General features: G+C 42.5%; 1 protein-coding gene across 12 annotated transcripts in view; it reads right to left on the bottom strand.

The window, feature by feature from the left end:
- Positions 1-5,407, bottom strand: part of NEO1 (neogenin 1) — a 92,575-nt gene extending 87,168 nt beyond the window's left edge. For 5 of the 12 annotated variants that reach the window (XM_072147820.1, XM_072147819.1, XM_072147825.1 and 2 more), the window contains exon 1: positions 5,019-5,405. In XM_072147820.1, coding sequence (XP_072003921.1) covers positions 5,019-5,133 — 115 coding nt within the window. In that variant the 5' untranslated portion in view covers positions 5,134-5,405. Of the gene's footprint in view, positions 1-5,018 lie in introns of all 12 variants that reach the window. The other 7 variants (XM_072147813.1, XM_072147814.1, XM_072147816.1 and 4 more) reach the window with 3 other exon arrangements.
- Between the last annotated feature and the right edge of the window lie 8,280 nt (positions 5,408-13,687).

Raw genomic sequence — 13,687 nt, 5'->3', positions numbered from 1 at the left:
TACTCTCTCTTTCTATCCTGAAGGGAAACCAAAAACCACATGGATCCAAGGTAGAAATCAGTATCCTTGGTATGGTAATAGAATGGCACCAATCAATTTTGGCACAAAATTACTACAAAAAAAACTACATTTATTATGTAGCAATAACAAGAATTCTAGCCCCTATACCAGTGACGGCGAACCATTTAAATCCCAAGTGCCCATCCACAACCAAAAACCAACTTATTTATTACAGAGTACCAAAACTGCAACTTAAAAAGTAACTACAGTCATGGCCATAAGTTTTGAGAATGATACAAATGGTAAGTTTTACAAAGTCTACCGCATCAGGTTTTAGAATGGCAATTTACATATACTCCAAATGTTATAAACAGTGAACAGCTTAACAGCAATTAATTGCAAAGTCAATATTTGCTTAGAAAATGAACTTATTCCCCCAAAACACATTTCAACTTCATTGCAGGCCTACCTTAAAGGGAGCAGCTAACATCGTTTCAGTGATTGCTCCAGTAACACAGGTGTGGGTGTTGATGAGGACAGGGCTGGAGATCAATCTGTCATGATTAAGTAAGAATCACACCACTAGACACTTTAAAAGGAGGCTGGTGCTTGGCATCATTGTTTCTCTTCTGTTAACCATGGTCATCTCTAAAGAAACATGTGCAGCCATCATTGCACTGCACAAAACTGGCCCAACAGGGAAGAGTATCGAAGCTGGAAACATTTCACCTCAGTCAACATCATTAAGGAATTCAAGGAGAGAAGTTCCATTGTTGCCAAAAAGGCTCCAGGGCGCCCAAGAAGGACCAGCAAGCGCCAGGACTGTCTCTTAAAAGTGTTTCAACTTCGGGATTGGGCTACCAGCAGCACAGAGCTTGCTCAGGAATGGCAACAGGCAGGTGTGAGTGCATCTGCACGCATTGTGAGGCAGAGACTCTTGGAGCAAGGCCTGGTGTCAAGGAGGGCAGCAAAGAAGCCACTTCTCTCCTGAAAAAAACATCAGAGACAGACTGATATTCTGCAAAAGGTACAGGGAGTGGACTGCTGAGGACTGGGGTAAAGTCATTTTCTCTGATGAATCCCCTTTCTGATTGTTTGGAACATCTGGAAAACAGCTTGTTCGGAGAAGACAAGGTGAGTGATACCACCAGTCTTATCTCATGCCAACTGTAAAGCATCCTGCAACCATTCATGTGTGGGGTTGCTTCTCAGTCAAGGGAATCGGCTCTCTCACCGTTTTGCCTAAAAACACATCCATGAATAAAGAATGGTACCAGAATGTCCTCAATGAGCAACTTCTCCCAACTGTCCAAGAGCAGTTTGGTGATCAATGATGCCTTTTCCAGCATAATGGAGCACATTGTCATAAAGCAAAGGTGATAACTAAATGGCTCAGGGAACAAAACAGAGATTTTGGGTCCATGGCCTGGAAACTCCCTGAATCTTAATCCCATTGAGAACTTGTGGTCAATCATCAAGAGAGGGGTGGACAAACAAAAACCAACAAATTGTGACAAAAATTGTGCAAGCATTGATTGTGCAAGAATGGACTGCTATCAGTCAGGATTTGGTCCAGAAGTTCATTGAGAGCTGCCAGGGAGAATTGCAGAGGTCCTGAAGAAGAAGGGTCAACACTGCATTTTGTTACTCATAATATGATTGCACTTGTATTTCTGTATGTGATAAAAACACACATAAAAACCAGAGGGCAACAGATCATGTGAAAATATAATATTTGTGTCATTCGCAAAACTTATGGCCATGACTGTCATTTCTCCCAGACCTGTCACAGCTCTCAATAATATTGGTGTCCTGAGGATACCAATACATTAGAAAGAAGGAGGGGAAATTTGGAATACTATTCTGTCTTCTCTCCAGGGTCCCCTGAAGAGGAAGAATTACAGGGTCCACAACATTAACTCCAATGATAACCCAACTCTGTCCACACCTTCTCCCTCTTCCTGTAGTCCCAGCCATCTGGTCTATGGCCTCCACATTATAAAGTAAGGCAATATTTTGTTATAAAGTCAAAAGTTAAAAACAATTGTTAGAAAGATGAATAAGTGTGAATTTGTATACATACAGGCAGACCAGGGAAGACCACATTTAACATAAGTATCCTAAAAATGTGGATCACAGGACTAATGCCATGTCTAGAAAGGCCATGGCCCCATAGAAATAGTATCTAGATTTTTAGCCTTCTGTTTGGGAGTGTGTAAGGTAAGGCACAGTTTGATGTATTTATTTCTTCACTGTCAGCTTTCTGATGTGGAATTTGACAAATTCTGTGTAGAATACAGGGTATCAACATAGATTTTCTGTTTGAGAAGATACACTTATAAGGCGCAAGACATACACAAGACCTTCTTGCCACAAAAAAAAAAAAAATGACATCACTGATAAGACACTGTGGTAAAATGAATGTAAAATAGATGCATAGTTTCCATAGAAACCCTTCATTTCCAATATCACTCACTGGTCACTAGTACTACAAGTAGAGATAAGGACTAAACAGGATTCTTACAGATCACCTGTAATATACACTGTGCTATTGCAATAAAATGCATTTCTATAGTGTAGAACATGTACCATAATGTCACATTAATGGCAAAAAAGGCACATAAAATGATGTATCACCATACAATAACCGGAAGTCCAGGCTGTCCTTACAAAAGGGGTAAAGGGAGCAGGGACAAGATCCAGAGCTCAAACACACAGAGGCAAGTACTCCTGACAGATCTATTCACATTGAGGGTTACATTCCAATCTTAATTGTTAACAGAGAAGCAAAAAGATGGAAGTCATCAGAAATATAGATCTGACTGTTAGCAGGATGGGCACAGCACTGAGTTGGTCTTTTCTTGAAAACCGAATTGTGGGTCGATATATGGAATTTTACTATTTGTATTTTTTGCAGTGATGGTTTGGCCTTCTCCACTTGGAAAACAGAAATCTTTGTTTACTTGTATCAGATCCAATTCCAATGGAACCATTTTGGTTTGTACCAAATTTGCAGTCAGGAGCAACATGACTGTAAGAGAAGGCTACGTTCACATTCCCATACTAGGGCTTCATCGGAAGTTCACTCATATGTGACGGAAAAATAATAGCGCAGAATGCTTCGCTGTACTTCTTGTCAAAATGACAAGATCGAAACGCATTAGCCTGCATTTAACTCAATGTTCCGTTAAAGATGCTTGTATCCGCTTATAAAACCTAAATCTCATTTTGATCCCCTCTTTTGACTCTCTGACAGTGCAAATATATGCATCAAGTTGTAATCTTGTGGACTGCAACCAATGGAAAAAATTGATTTCTAGCCCTTGCCTAATAGAAATGTCTTCAATGATACAATGGGACTTTTTTAGGACTAAACTGCAAATAAGTACATCAGCGTAAAATAAGCTCATTCATTGTTGAGGGCAATAAGACTACTTTTTATTCTTCACATGTATGATATATGAGAGATAATCGAGAGACTTAGCACATTTGTAACATGACAGTCATTTGATGGATTCTAAGTGAAACTTGTGCCTAGCTAAAGCATAGTTCCAGGGGAAAAAAAACAACAAAAACACAACAATAGTGGTCCATGACCTATGTTTTTGGCTGACCAGATCCTAAGTTCTGCAAGACACCCACTATATTTGGTGTCCATGAGCTTGTAAGGACATACGATTAGTTCTCACTATCACACAACATTTAATTCAATTTCTGGACAAGTCCCTCTTTGGCAGTCATAAATATTTACATTATAATCGTTTCAATAACAGAAAAAGGGCAAACATCAGCAACACGACATATGGTTTTTATTAGAGTAAAACCTATTGCTGGGTTTTGTTTCTCTCCTTTGTTACCACAACAATTCTGTGGGTGCACATAACCAAAGCCTGGCATTACGTGCCGACAACCTCATCAGCATTCTGAGCAGCTCGCCAGAAAATATGAGGAATTACCAGACAAATATGTGAATTTTCCATGAATTATTAAATGTGTACTTTAGTAAAATATTTACACATCAGCGCCCTAAGAAAATCAGTTGCGTCTGTAATGAAACAGTAATTACACATAAAAGGACAAATATTCAGCACCTATTAGATATGCAGAACTGAATATATTACATGTAGTTCTGTGTTTCATGTACAGTTTTTATTTCAAGATGGAAATCTGGAAAATGGCAACATCACGTAACGTAAATGACATGTTTTATTGTACACAAGATATAAAGATTTACATGAATCTCTTTCATAGTTAACCCTATAGTCGACACATCTATAAACATGGCAGAGCTTGTATATCTTATATAAATATAACAAAGAACATCTGAGTGTTTTAATCCCACATGTCCTGGAAGACAAATAAATATGAAATTGCTGGTGTAAACAATTTGTGACAGCCAGGGACTGGGGATAATTACATACATGTGTATATACTATGGGTAGACACTGGAGATGGGGGATGCACAGACAAGGAAGAAATAGGATAGGAATTAAGGAAGATCTAATCTTTTCCTAATGCATAAAATATGATGCCAGCTATGGATATGATAGTATATACGAGGCCTGTGCAGGCAGAATATAGGCACCCAGTCAGATATGTGTCAGTAGGACGGGGGTATCTCAGATCACTACTACCAGAGCCTGGAATGAAATCTGTGCAACAGCTTGTCAGTCCTACACACCAGGGCAGTAAATAGGGAGGCTACACCATGGCAGGCTGCTGTACAGCTGGGCAACAAGCTGCCACCCACATCCTAACTGTGCCCAGAGCATGTGAATGATATCAGAGTGCTGGAGGAAACCACCATCAAGTCCATGCGATGCCCCATCAGCACCATCACATCAAGCAACAAAGCCAAATCTCTGCAACACCAGCCAGGGCACTACATGGGGCACACATGGAGGGCAGGGTGCCCCTACATGTGCGGTCACTGAGCTCAGCCTGTGCCCGGCTCTGCTGCCCCGTCCAGCACTCCGATCCCCCTCCCCCCGCCGCCGGCCCGGGCCCTCCGTTCTCACCTGCAGTCTTTGCGGCTCCAGCCGGCTCCTGCTGCCCGACAACGAGATAGATGGAGACCGCCAGCAGCCCCCGGGTGATCCGGACACCCAATCCCGGGGGGCCCCAAGCCGCCATCCCTCACCTTCTCACCGAGTCCTGCTTTGACGCATCCCTAGAGGAGACTCGTCCCGTAGCCCAGTCTTTCTCTCCCCAAATGAAACTGCAACCTAAAACGACCGCAGCGCAAAGCAGACAACCGAGCGCCGAGCACACTCCGCGCTCCCGAGCCCTGCGCGTCCCCGCAGCCGCATCACTTGGGGCGGCGCGCTGACGACTCCGCACACCCCGTACCTACAGGCGCGCCCCGCCCCCCACCGCCAGGACGCGCAATACTACAGACACGCCCTTCAGCGTCGTGTGCACCGAGGCTCTTCAAAGAAGCAGGAGCCGCCCCGTCAGCTTCGTGTGACGTCATCAATGCTCTCCTGCAGTGGACACGGGAGGAGAGGGCGCCCGCTGCTTCACCTGGAGGCGGGGCTGGACGTGCCTGTTGTGCTAACCAACTACTCCCCGCCGTGTGCTCCTCGCCGTGTACTCCCAATCTGGGGGGACTGAGGCGGAAAACGCAGGATACGAGCGGAGTATTTCTTATTCCTCCGCCCGCCTCCTTCCTCTCTTCCCCATAATTATCTATTCTTATAGTCACTAGGATACGGTACTCTAGAGGCAATTTACTATCGTGTCTACTAAAGCTAGGTGAGGCAGTGTTCACACTTGTGGAAGAGATTTTCCTTGTTTTACGCTGCGTGCACTAAGGCCCTGTACACATGTGCTCCTGTAGTTCACCTTTGTCTATCAACATGGTTGTAATGTTCAAAATTTACAACTCGGACAGTCGGTTCACACACCGAACTATAGAAACCACAGCCGTGTGTGAGACCATTGAAATACATGGGACCATGTACTGTGAAAATGGCTAGTACATGGCCCAAATGTACTTCTAAGGTTACCTGCACACAATGGGGCTTATTTACTAAGGGTCCCACGGCTGCGTTTCTGTTGGGTTTTCCGGCTTTTGAGGGATTGCGCCGCTGGGACAGGCATTTAGAAGGGGATTGTGTCGCACGTGAATTTTGGCACATAGGTGGCGGTTTTCATGCGACAGAAATCACATGGACGATCCGACGGATTCAGACTGCGCCCAGGATTTTAACATTTAAATTGTGTCGCAAGACATACACTTACATGCACCAGGGAGAAGACGGTGACCTCCGTCGGACCTAAGCGGGGAAGTGACACTTGCAAGTGAATCGCATCAGAGTCCATGATCATCGGACAACGCACAGAGGGGATCGTGACAGGCCCAGGTAAGTAAATGTGCCCCAATGTGTTACGTTATATAGGAAGCAAACGTGGGTCCCATGGATCTTTGTTTTCATCCACTGATGACGATTGAAAATAACTGCCAGGAATGCAAAAAACGAGAAGGCATAGGACCTGCTCTACTTTTGCGTCTTGGGCAGTCAGCTCAAGCACGGAGTGTGAAATTGATGGTTGTAAGCATGTGTCTATAGAAGCAAATGAGGACATGCACTAGCCAAGCCTATGGAACCAGAGTTGTGATAAAATATTTCCACAAACATTCTAGTTTTAATAACTTTTAAACACTTTGGTATACAGGCCTATGCGTGTAACTTTTTGCGGTACGAGCTGGCGTAGTAATTTATATTAATTTGGGACCTATATGACTGACTAATCACTTTTTGTTCAAATATTCATGGATGGGAAAAATGGTGAAAAAGTAGAGATTTGAATATTCGGGTCGCTATTTTCCGTTATGGTGTTTATGGCCGGGAATATTCTTCTTTATATTTATATATTGGACATTTTGGGACGTGGTGATAACCAACATGTTTATGATTTTTACTGTTTATTTTTGTATATGTTCTAGTGAAAGAGTGGGTGACGTCAAAGGGGGATGATCATCTATCCAAGATGGCAGAGCCCATAGGTAGCAATGTTAGGTGCTGTCCTTAGGTTTGACCGTGCCAGCACCAACTGCGGCAGTAACAGGCGGGTGAGCTCTCTCCATACAACCCCTCCTCCCCCGCAGCAATAGCACATCCTGGTGCGTGAAGGGGTTAACTTTGTGTTGAAGGAAACCTACCAGTTAGAATGGCAGGGGTAAGTAGTAAGTACCGAGCACCAGCTCAGGGTGAGCTGGTGCCGGTGTTTAGTTTCGTTAGTGTTAATAACCGCTGTATCGCGGTTTTAACACTGTTTAAATTTAGAGCAGAAGAGGCTTTGACCGTGCGCGCGCAACGTCTCCGGCTCTTCTGCTCTAAAGTTTAAACAGTGTTAAAACCGCGATACAGCGGTTATTAACACTAACGAAACTAAGCACCAGCTCACCCTGAACTGGTGCACGGTACTTGCTGCTTACCCCTGCCATTCTAACTGGTAGGTTTCCTTTAAAGGAATGTGTTTTAATGGATGCGTTTTGTAAATGCAAATTTTAACAGAAATTTAATTGGGCTGATCTCTCTTAAGCTGTTGCGTTATGTCTTAAAATGCATGCGTTAAACACCACGTGTGAGCACACCTTCAGGAATCTGTACACATCAACAGAAGAGAAACACTACCTGGCCTTCTGCACTGCTGCCATCAGTTAGAGTGCAGACTGCAACTCATGGTTTGAGACGCTGCATGTGGCTTGTTGGCGTGGTTTGTGCACCCCTGATCCCCCCTTTTAGTTGAGTTGAATGCGGCTGCACTTTATGTACATGCTCAGGAGTGAAGCTCCTCTGCTATAGATTACAGGAATAAGACACTGGGAAGGAATGTCCACATTTATCTCAACACTGCAAGAGTGACGAGGAAAACGGGGCTGTGGAGGAAGTGACCATTTTGGTGGATCTGGAGTCAAAGTTGGAGTCAGAGATTTGGTTTTAAGACTCCACAGCCCTGGTGCTAGCTGTAGCAAATATGACAACCAAGCATTCTCATTTGCCACATGGGAATCCACCCAAGGCTGCATTCACACTTGCATTGCATTTTGAAACATGTGGGGTGAAATGAATCATAAAGCATATATGGGTTTTGACCTAATCTCATGCATTTGCTGAGATTAGCTGCAAGTTATTTTGTATTGTTAACCCCTTAACGACCTGGCCTTTTTTTTGTTTTTTCATTTCTATTCATCACTCCCCACCTTCAAAAATATATACCTTTTTTTATTTTTAAATGCCACATTTGAGGATTTTAGACCATTTTTATTCATTTTTCTGACTTCACCAAAAATGATGCACGGCCTCATGAAAAGGGGGTGTGGTCTACTTCAGGTGCCAGAAAATTCAGTCCTAGACTAGACCAAATGGCTGGTTTAAAGATCTATATGGTGCAGAATACGACTGCAGATTCTAACTCTGCACTGGTCATGATGTTATTTACCAAACGCATGCAATTAGGACAAAACACAAGCATTTGGTGGTGTGTTTTTCCCAATGCATTTTCCGTATGTTTAAAAACAAAATTCATGCACATCATGGGACTGCTGCCTTAGAGCCCTTTGACACAAGTGTTGCAGAAATGATCAGATAATGGTCAAACAACGATTTTCCATCAGATTTCAACATGTGTTAACCAAATACGTATAATAGGTCAGTGTCTAATGTGAATTGACCCTTCGGATAGATGGCAGTGAATAGGTTTGCATTGCATATGGTAACGGACATGGCTGCCTTGGAGTTGCAATAGAATCCCATTAGTTTACATTGCATCAGGTGTTGCAACCATTCGGCAGTCTTTGGTTTAACAATTGATGTTGAGAATCTCACAACCTTATGTAGCCCTTGAGTGCCAAACTCATGCGTTGCGTTTAAGTCAAGATGTGAAAATGTCTTGTGATTGGTCTGAGTGATGCATTCCAGAGAGCGGGGGCTGCATGGCAGAAGATTCTAGCTTCAAAGGTTTTATTCTGCACATGTACAGTTTATTCATGTCTGCTGATCCCAGATGACAGCAAGGGGTGTGGGAGTTTAGTAGTTTTTATTTTAAGGAAATGGGGCCTAAGTTCATCAGGTACCTTTTAAAGGTTTATTTTCTATGTTTTACAAGCATCCAATGTGAAGTGCAAGTGTTATGGGAGCATGGTAGGGTTGCATGGATATTAAACTAGCCGCAGCATTATAGACTTTGAGCCTATTAACCCCTTAACGCTCTGCGCCGTAGAGCTACGGCGCAGAGCGTTAAGGGGTTAATAGGCTCAAAGTCTATAATGCTGCGAGTACAGGGAATTTATGAAGAGGGCTCACGGGCAAAGTCCTCTTCATACAAGGGTGGGGGTTGTTGCATATTGCAGCAAACCCCCACCGCTAATAACCGCAGTCCGTGCTTGCACCGACCGTGGCTATTAACCCTTTCATTGCCACCGGCATTTAAAAGACGGTGGTGATCGGTTGCCATGGTAGCCTCGGGTCTTCTTTTGACCCGAAGCTATCTGGCATCTGTAGATTCATTACAATGAGCCAGTGGCTCATTGTAATGAATGAGCTGCAAAAATGCCATATACAGGCAGTCCCCGGGTTACATACAAGATAGGGTCTGTAGGTTTGTTCTTAAGTTGAATTTGTATGTAAGTCGGAACTGTATATTTTATCATTGTAATCCCAGCCAGAACTTTTTTTGGTCTCTTTGACAATTGGATTTTAAAAATGTTGGGTTGTCATAAGAATCAATATGAACACTAAAGCTTCATTATAGACACATTTGATAACTGTTACAGCTGATCATTGTAGCCTAGGACTAAAGTACAATAAATTACCAATATCCAGCGGTCCGTTTGTAACTAGGGGTCGTATGTAAGTCAAGTGTTCTTAAGTAGGGGACCGCCTGTACTGCAATACAGTAGTATTGCAGTATATGGTAGGAGCCATATGACCATCTAGGGTTAATGTACCCTAGATGGTCTAAGAAATAGTGTGAAAAAAAAAAAAAAGTTTAAAAAAATTTATAAAATATTAAAAATTCAAATCGCCCCCCTTTCCCTAGAACTCATATAAAACATAATAAACAGTAAAATTCACAGACACATTGGGTATCGCCGCGTCCCAAAATGCCCGATCTATCAAAATATAGAAACTGTTACGGCCGGCGGTGACCTCCAAGACGGCAAATGGCGCCCAAATGTCCGAAATGCAACTGTTACACCTTTTTACATCACATAAAAAATGATCAAAATGTCGCACAGACCTCAAAATGGTAGCAATGAAAACGTCGGCTCATTTCGCAAAAAATGACACCTCACACAGCTCCGTGCGCCAAAGTATGAAAAAGTACACATTCGTTTAATTTTTGAAAATGTATTAAAACACAATAAAACCTATATAAATTTGGTATCACTGCGATTGTACCGAACCAAAGAATAAAGCTGAGGTGTTATTTGGAGCACAGAGTGAAAGTCGTAAAAACTGAGCCCACAAGAACGTGACAAACGCACATGCGTTTGTTTTTTTTTTAAATTTTTCCAAATTTGGAATTTTTTTTCAGCTTCGCAGTACACGGCATGTTAAAATAAATAACATTACGGGAAAGTTAAATTTGTTACGCACAAAATAAGCCCTCACACAGCTCTGTACATGGAAAAATTAAAAAGTTATGGATTTTTGAAGGTGGAGAGCAAGAAATGAGCAAAAAAACCCTGCGTCCTTAAGGGGTTAAATGGAAGTGATCCCTGGCTCATGTGCTGTCAGAGTTCATAACAGATCTTACACCGTTTAAATAATGTGTAATACCTTTTGTGCAAAGTGCTTATGTTTTCATAAATACAATTTTGGGAACCGTACAATCATTTTTATTTAAGTTTTTATGGGTGGCAAAGTATCTTAAAGGGAACCTGTCAGCAGCACACAACCAATATATTGTCAAGCAGCACACACACCTTCTAGTTATTGTTTCTTTCAGGGTCCAGTGTGGTGGCATCATCCAGATCATCACTTTGAAGTGAGCTGTAAATTGGTTTCAAGTCAAGGAGGAGAGTTTAACATTGAAGTCAGGGAGGGGAGCTGGGAAAGCCTCCTCCTCTCTGATTGAAATCATTCAGGAGATCTGGTTAGTGAAGTCTCTTGCTGCAGGGCCATCAATTACAGTGAAGGGGGCTTTCTGTGGAAGAGAGAGCTTTACCTCAGTGTCAAAATCTTTGCCTCCTTGACTTTATACAACCAATTTACATCTCACTTCAAAGTAGATGTTGTCAATGATTCTACCACACTAGGCCATAAAAGAAACATGATCTGGAAGGTGTTATTAGGTCAATTTCTGCTGACAGGTTTCTTTTACTGTATTTTCTGAATCAGAAGCTCAAAATAACATAGAATCAGGTGAACTCCATGCACTGCAAATTTTTTATTTTTTTTTTATTTGCTCCCTAGTGTAATAATATTTAATTATATAGTGCCACAATATTCTATAGCACTTTACAGATTGTGGGGAACATGTATAAATAAAATGAGGCATTTAAGAGTAGAAACACAATCATATGGAACATTAGGAATGAGGTCCCTGCTCGCAAGAGCTTACAGTATATGAGGATGAAGGAGTGACAAAAGAGCTTGTATAAGGGACTAGCCTTTTTTGGTGTGGGGGGGGGGGGGCAGAATAGAAATAATTCAATAAATAAAAATTCTGCTGTTTGTACCAGTCCCCACCAAATATCTTATATACAAAGTCCAAGTGACTGCAGAGAAGCCTGGAGCTTGGGGGGGAGGGGGGGTTGGGACTGCCTGACATAACAATGTACTACAGTCATGGCCAAAAGTTTTGAGAATGATACAAATGTTAATTTTTACAAAGTCTACTGCATCAGGTTTCATAATGGCAAGTTGCATATACTCCAGAATGTTATATAGAGTGATCAGCTTAAAAGCAATTATTTGCAAAGTCAATATTTGCCTAGAAAATGAACTTATTCATTTCAACCTTATTGCAGGCCTACCTTAAAGGGAGCAGCTAACATCGTTTCAGTGATTGCTCCAGTAACACAGGTTTGGGTGTTGATGAGGACAGGGCTGGAGATCAATCTGTCATGGTTAAGTAAGAATCACACTACTGGACACTTTAAAAGGAGGCTGGTGCTTGGCATCATTGTTTCTCTTCTGTTAACTATGGTTATTTCTAAAGAAATGTGCAGTCATCATTGCACTGAACAAAACTGGCCTAACAGGGAAGAATATTGCAGCTAGAAAGATTGCACCTCAGTCACCAATCTATTGAATCTTCAAGGAGGGAGGTTCCATTGTTGCCAAAAAAGCAAGCGCCAGTACCGTCTCTTAAAAGTGTTTCAGCTTCGGGATTGGGCTACCAGCAGTACAGAGCTTGCTCAGGAATGGCAGCAGGCAGGTGTGAGTGCATCTGCACACACATGAGGTGGAGACTCTTGGAGCAAGGCATGGTCTCAAGAAGGGCAGCAAAGAAGCCACTTCTCTTCAGAAAAAAACATCAGGGACAGACTGATATTCTGCAAAAGGTACAGGGAGTGGACTGCTGAGGACTGGGGTAAAGTCATTTTCTCTGATGAATCCCCTTACCTTGTTTGGAAAATCTGGAAAACAGCTTGTTCGGAGAAGACAAGGTGAGCGATATCACCAGTCTTGTCTCATGCCAACTGTAAAGCATCCTGCAACCATTCATGTGTGGGGCTGCTTCTCAGTCAAGGGAATTGGCTCTCTCACCGTTTTGCCTAAAAACACATCCATGAATAAAGAATGGTACCAAGAGCAACTTCTCCCAACCGTCCAAGAGCAGTTTGGTGATCAATGATGCCTTTTCCAGCATAATGGAGCACGTTGCCATAAAGCAAAGGTGATAACTAAATGGCTCAGGGAACAAAACATAGAGATTTTGGGTCCATGGCCTGGAAAATCCCCTGATCTTAATCCCATTGAGAACTTGTGGTCAATCATCAAGAGACAAAAACCAACAAATTGTGACAAAATGCAAGCATTGATTGTACAAGAATGGACTGCTATCAGTCAGGATTTGGTCCAGAAGTTGATTGAGAGCTGCCAGGGAGAATTGCAGAGGTCCTGAAGAAGAAGGATCAACACTGCAAATATTGACTTGCTGCAGTAACTCATTCTAACTGTCAATAAAAGCTTTTGTTACTCATAATATGATTGCACTTGTATTTCTGCATGTGATAAAAACATCTGACAAACACACATAAAAATTAGAGGGCAAACAGATCATGTGAAAATACAATAGTTGTGTCATTCTCAAAACTTTTGGCCATGACTGTACTATGCTACTCACTTACAACATATAGTATCCTGGACTTTATTGGCAGCTTTAAATAAATGGACAGAAATAGAGAAGCTTTGGTTGGCTCCTATTCACCCCGCGGTATTGATCTGGGGACCTCTGGTTGAGATTCCTACGCATTCTCTCCTAGGCCCCATGGCTACCAGGGGCTGTATGGAGGAGGTGTCGTATTAGATATTCATTGGCTACTCTGAAATCGCGTCTTTCCCCGTTTCTCTATATCCCGGGATTGCCCTAAAGCCGCGACTCACTTTGTGAGCTCCTGGAGGCCGATGCAAATCTTTCAAATTAAGGACTTTGCACTCCCAACTACCAAGAATCTCCTAAAGTTATCGGATCTCAATGACGCATCAGATCGTTAGCCCCAGCTGTG

The sequence above is a fragment of the Engystomops pustulosus genome, chromosome 4 (genome assembly GCF_040894005.1).
Source record: "Engystomops pustulosus chromosome 4, aEngPut4.maternal, whole genome shotgun sequence".
Taxonomy (NCBI): Eukaryota; Metazoa; Chordata; class Amphibia; order Anura; family Leptodactylidae; genus Engystomops; species Engystomops pustulosus.
The sequence above is the reverse complement of the archived record's forward strand: the minus strand, read 5'-3'. Positions and strand labels throughout refer to the sequence as shown.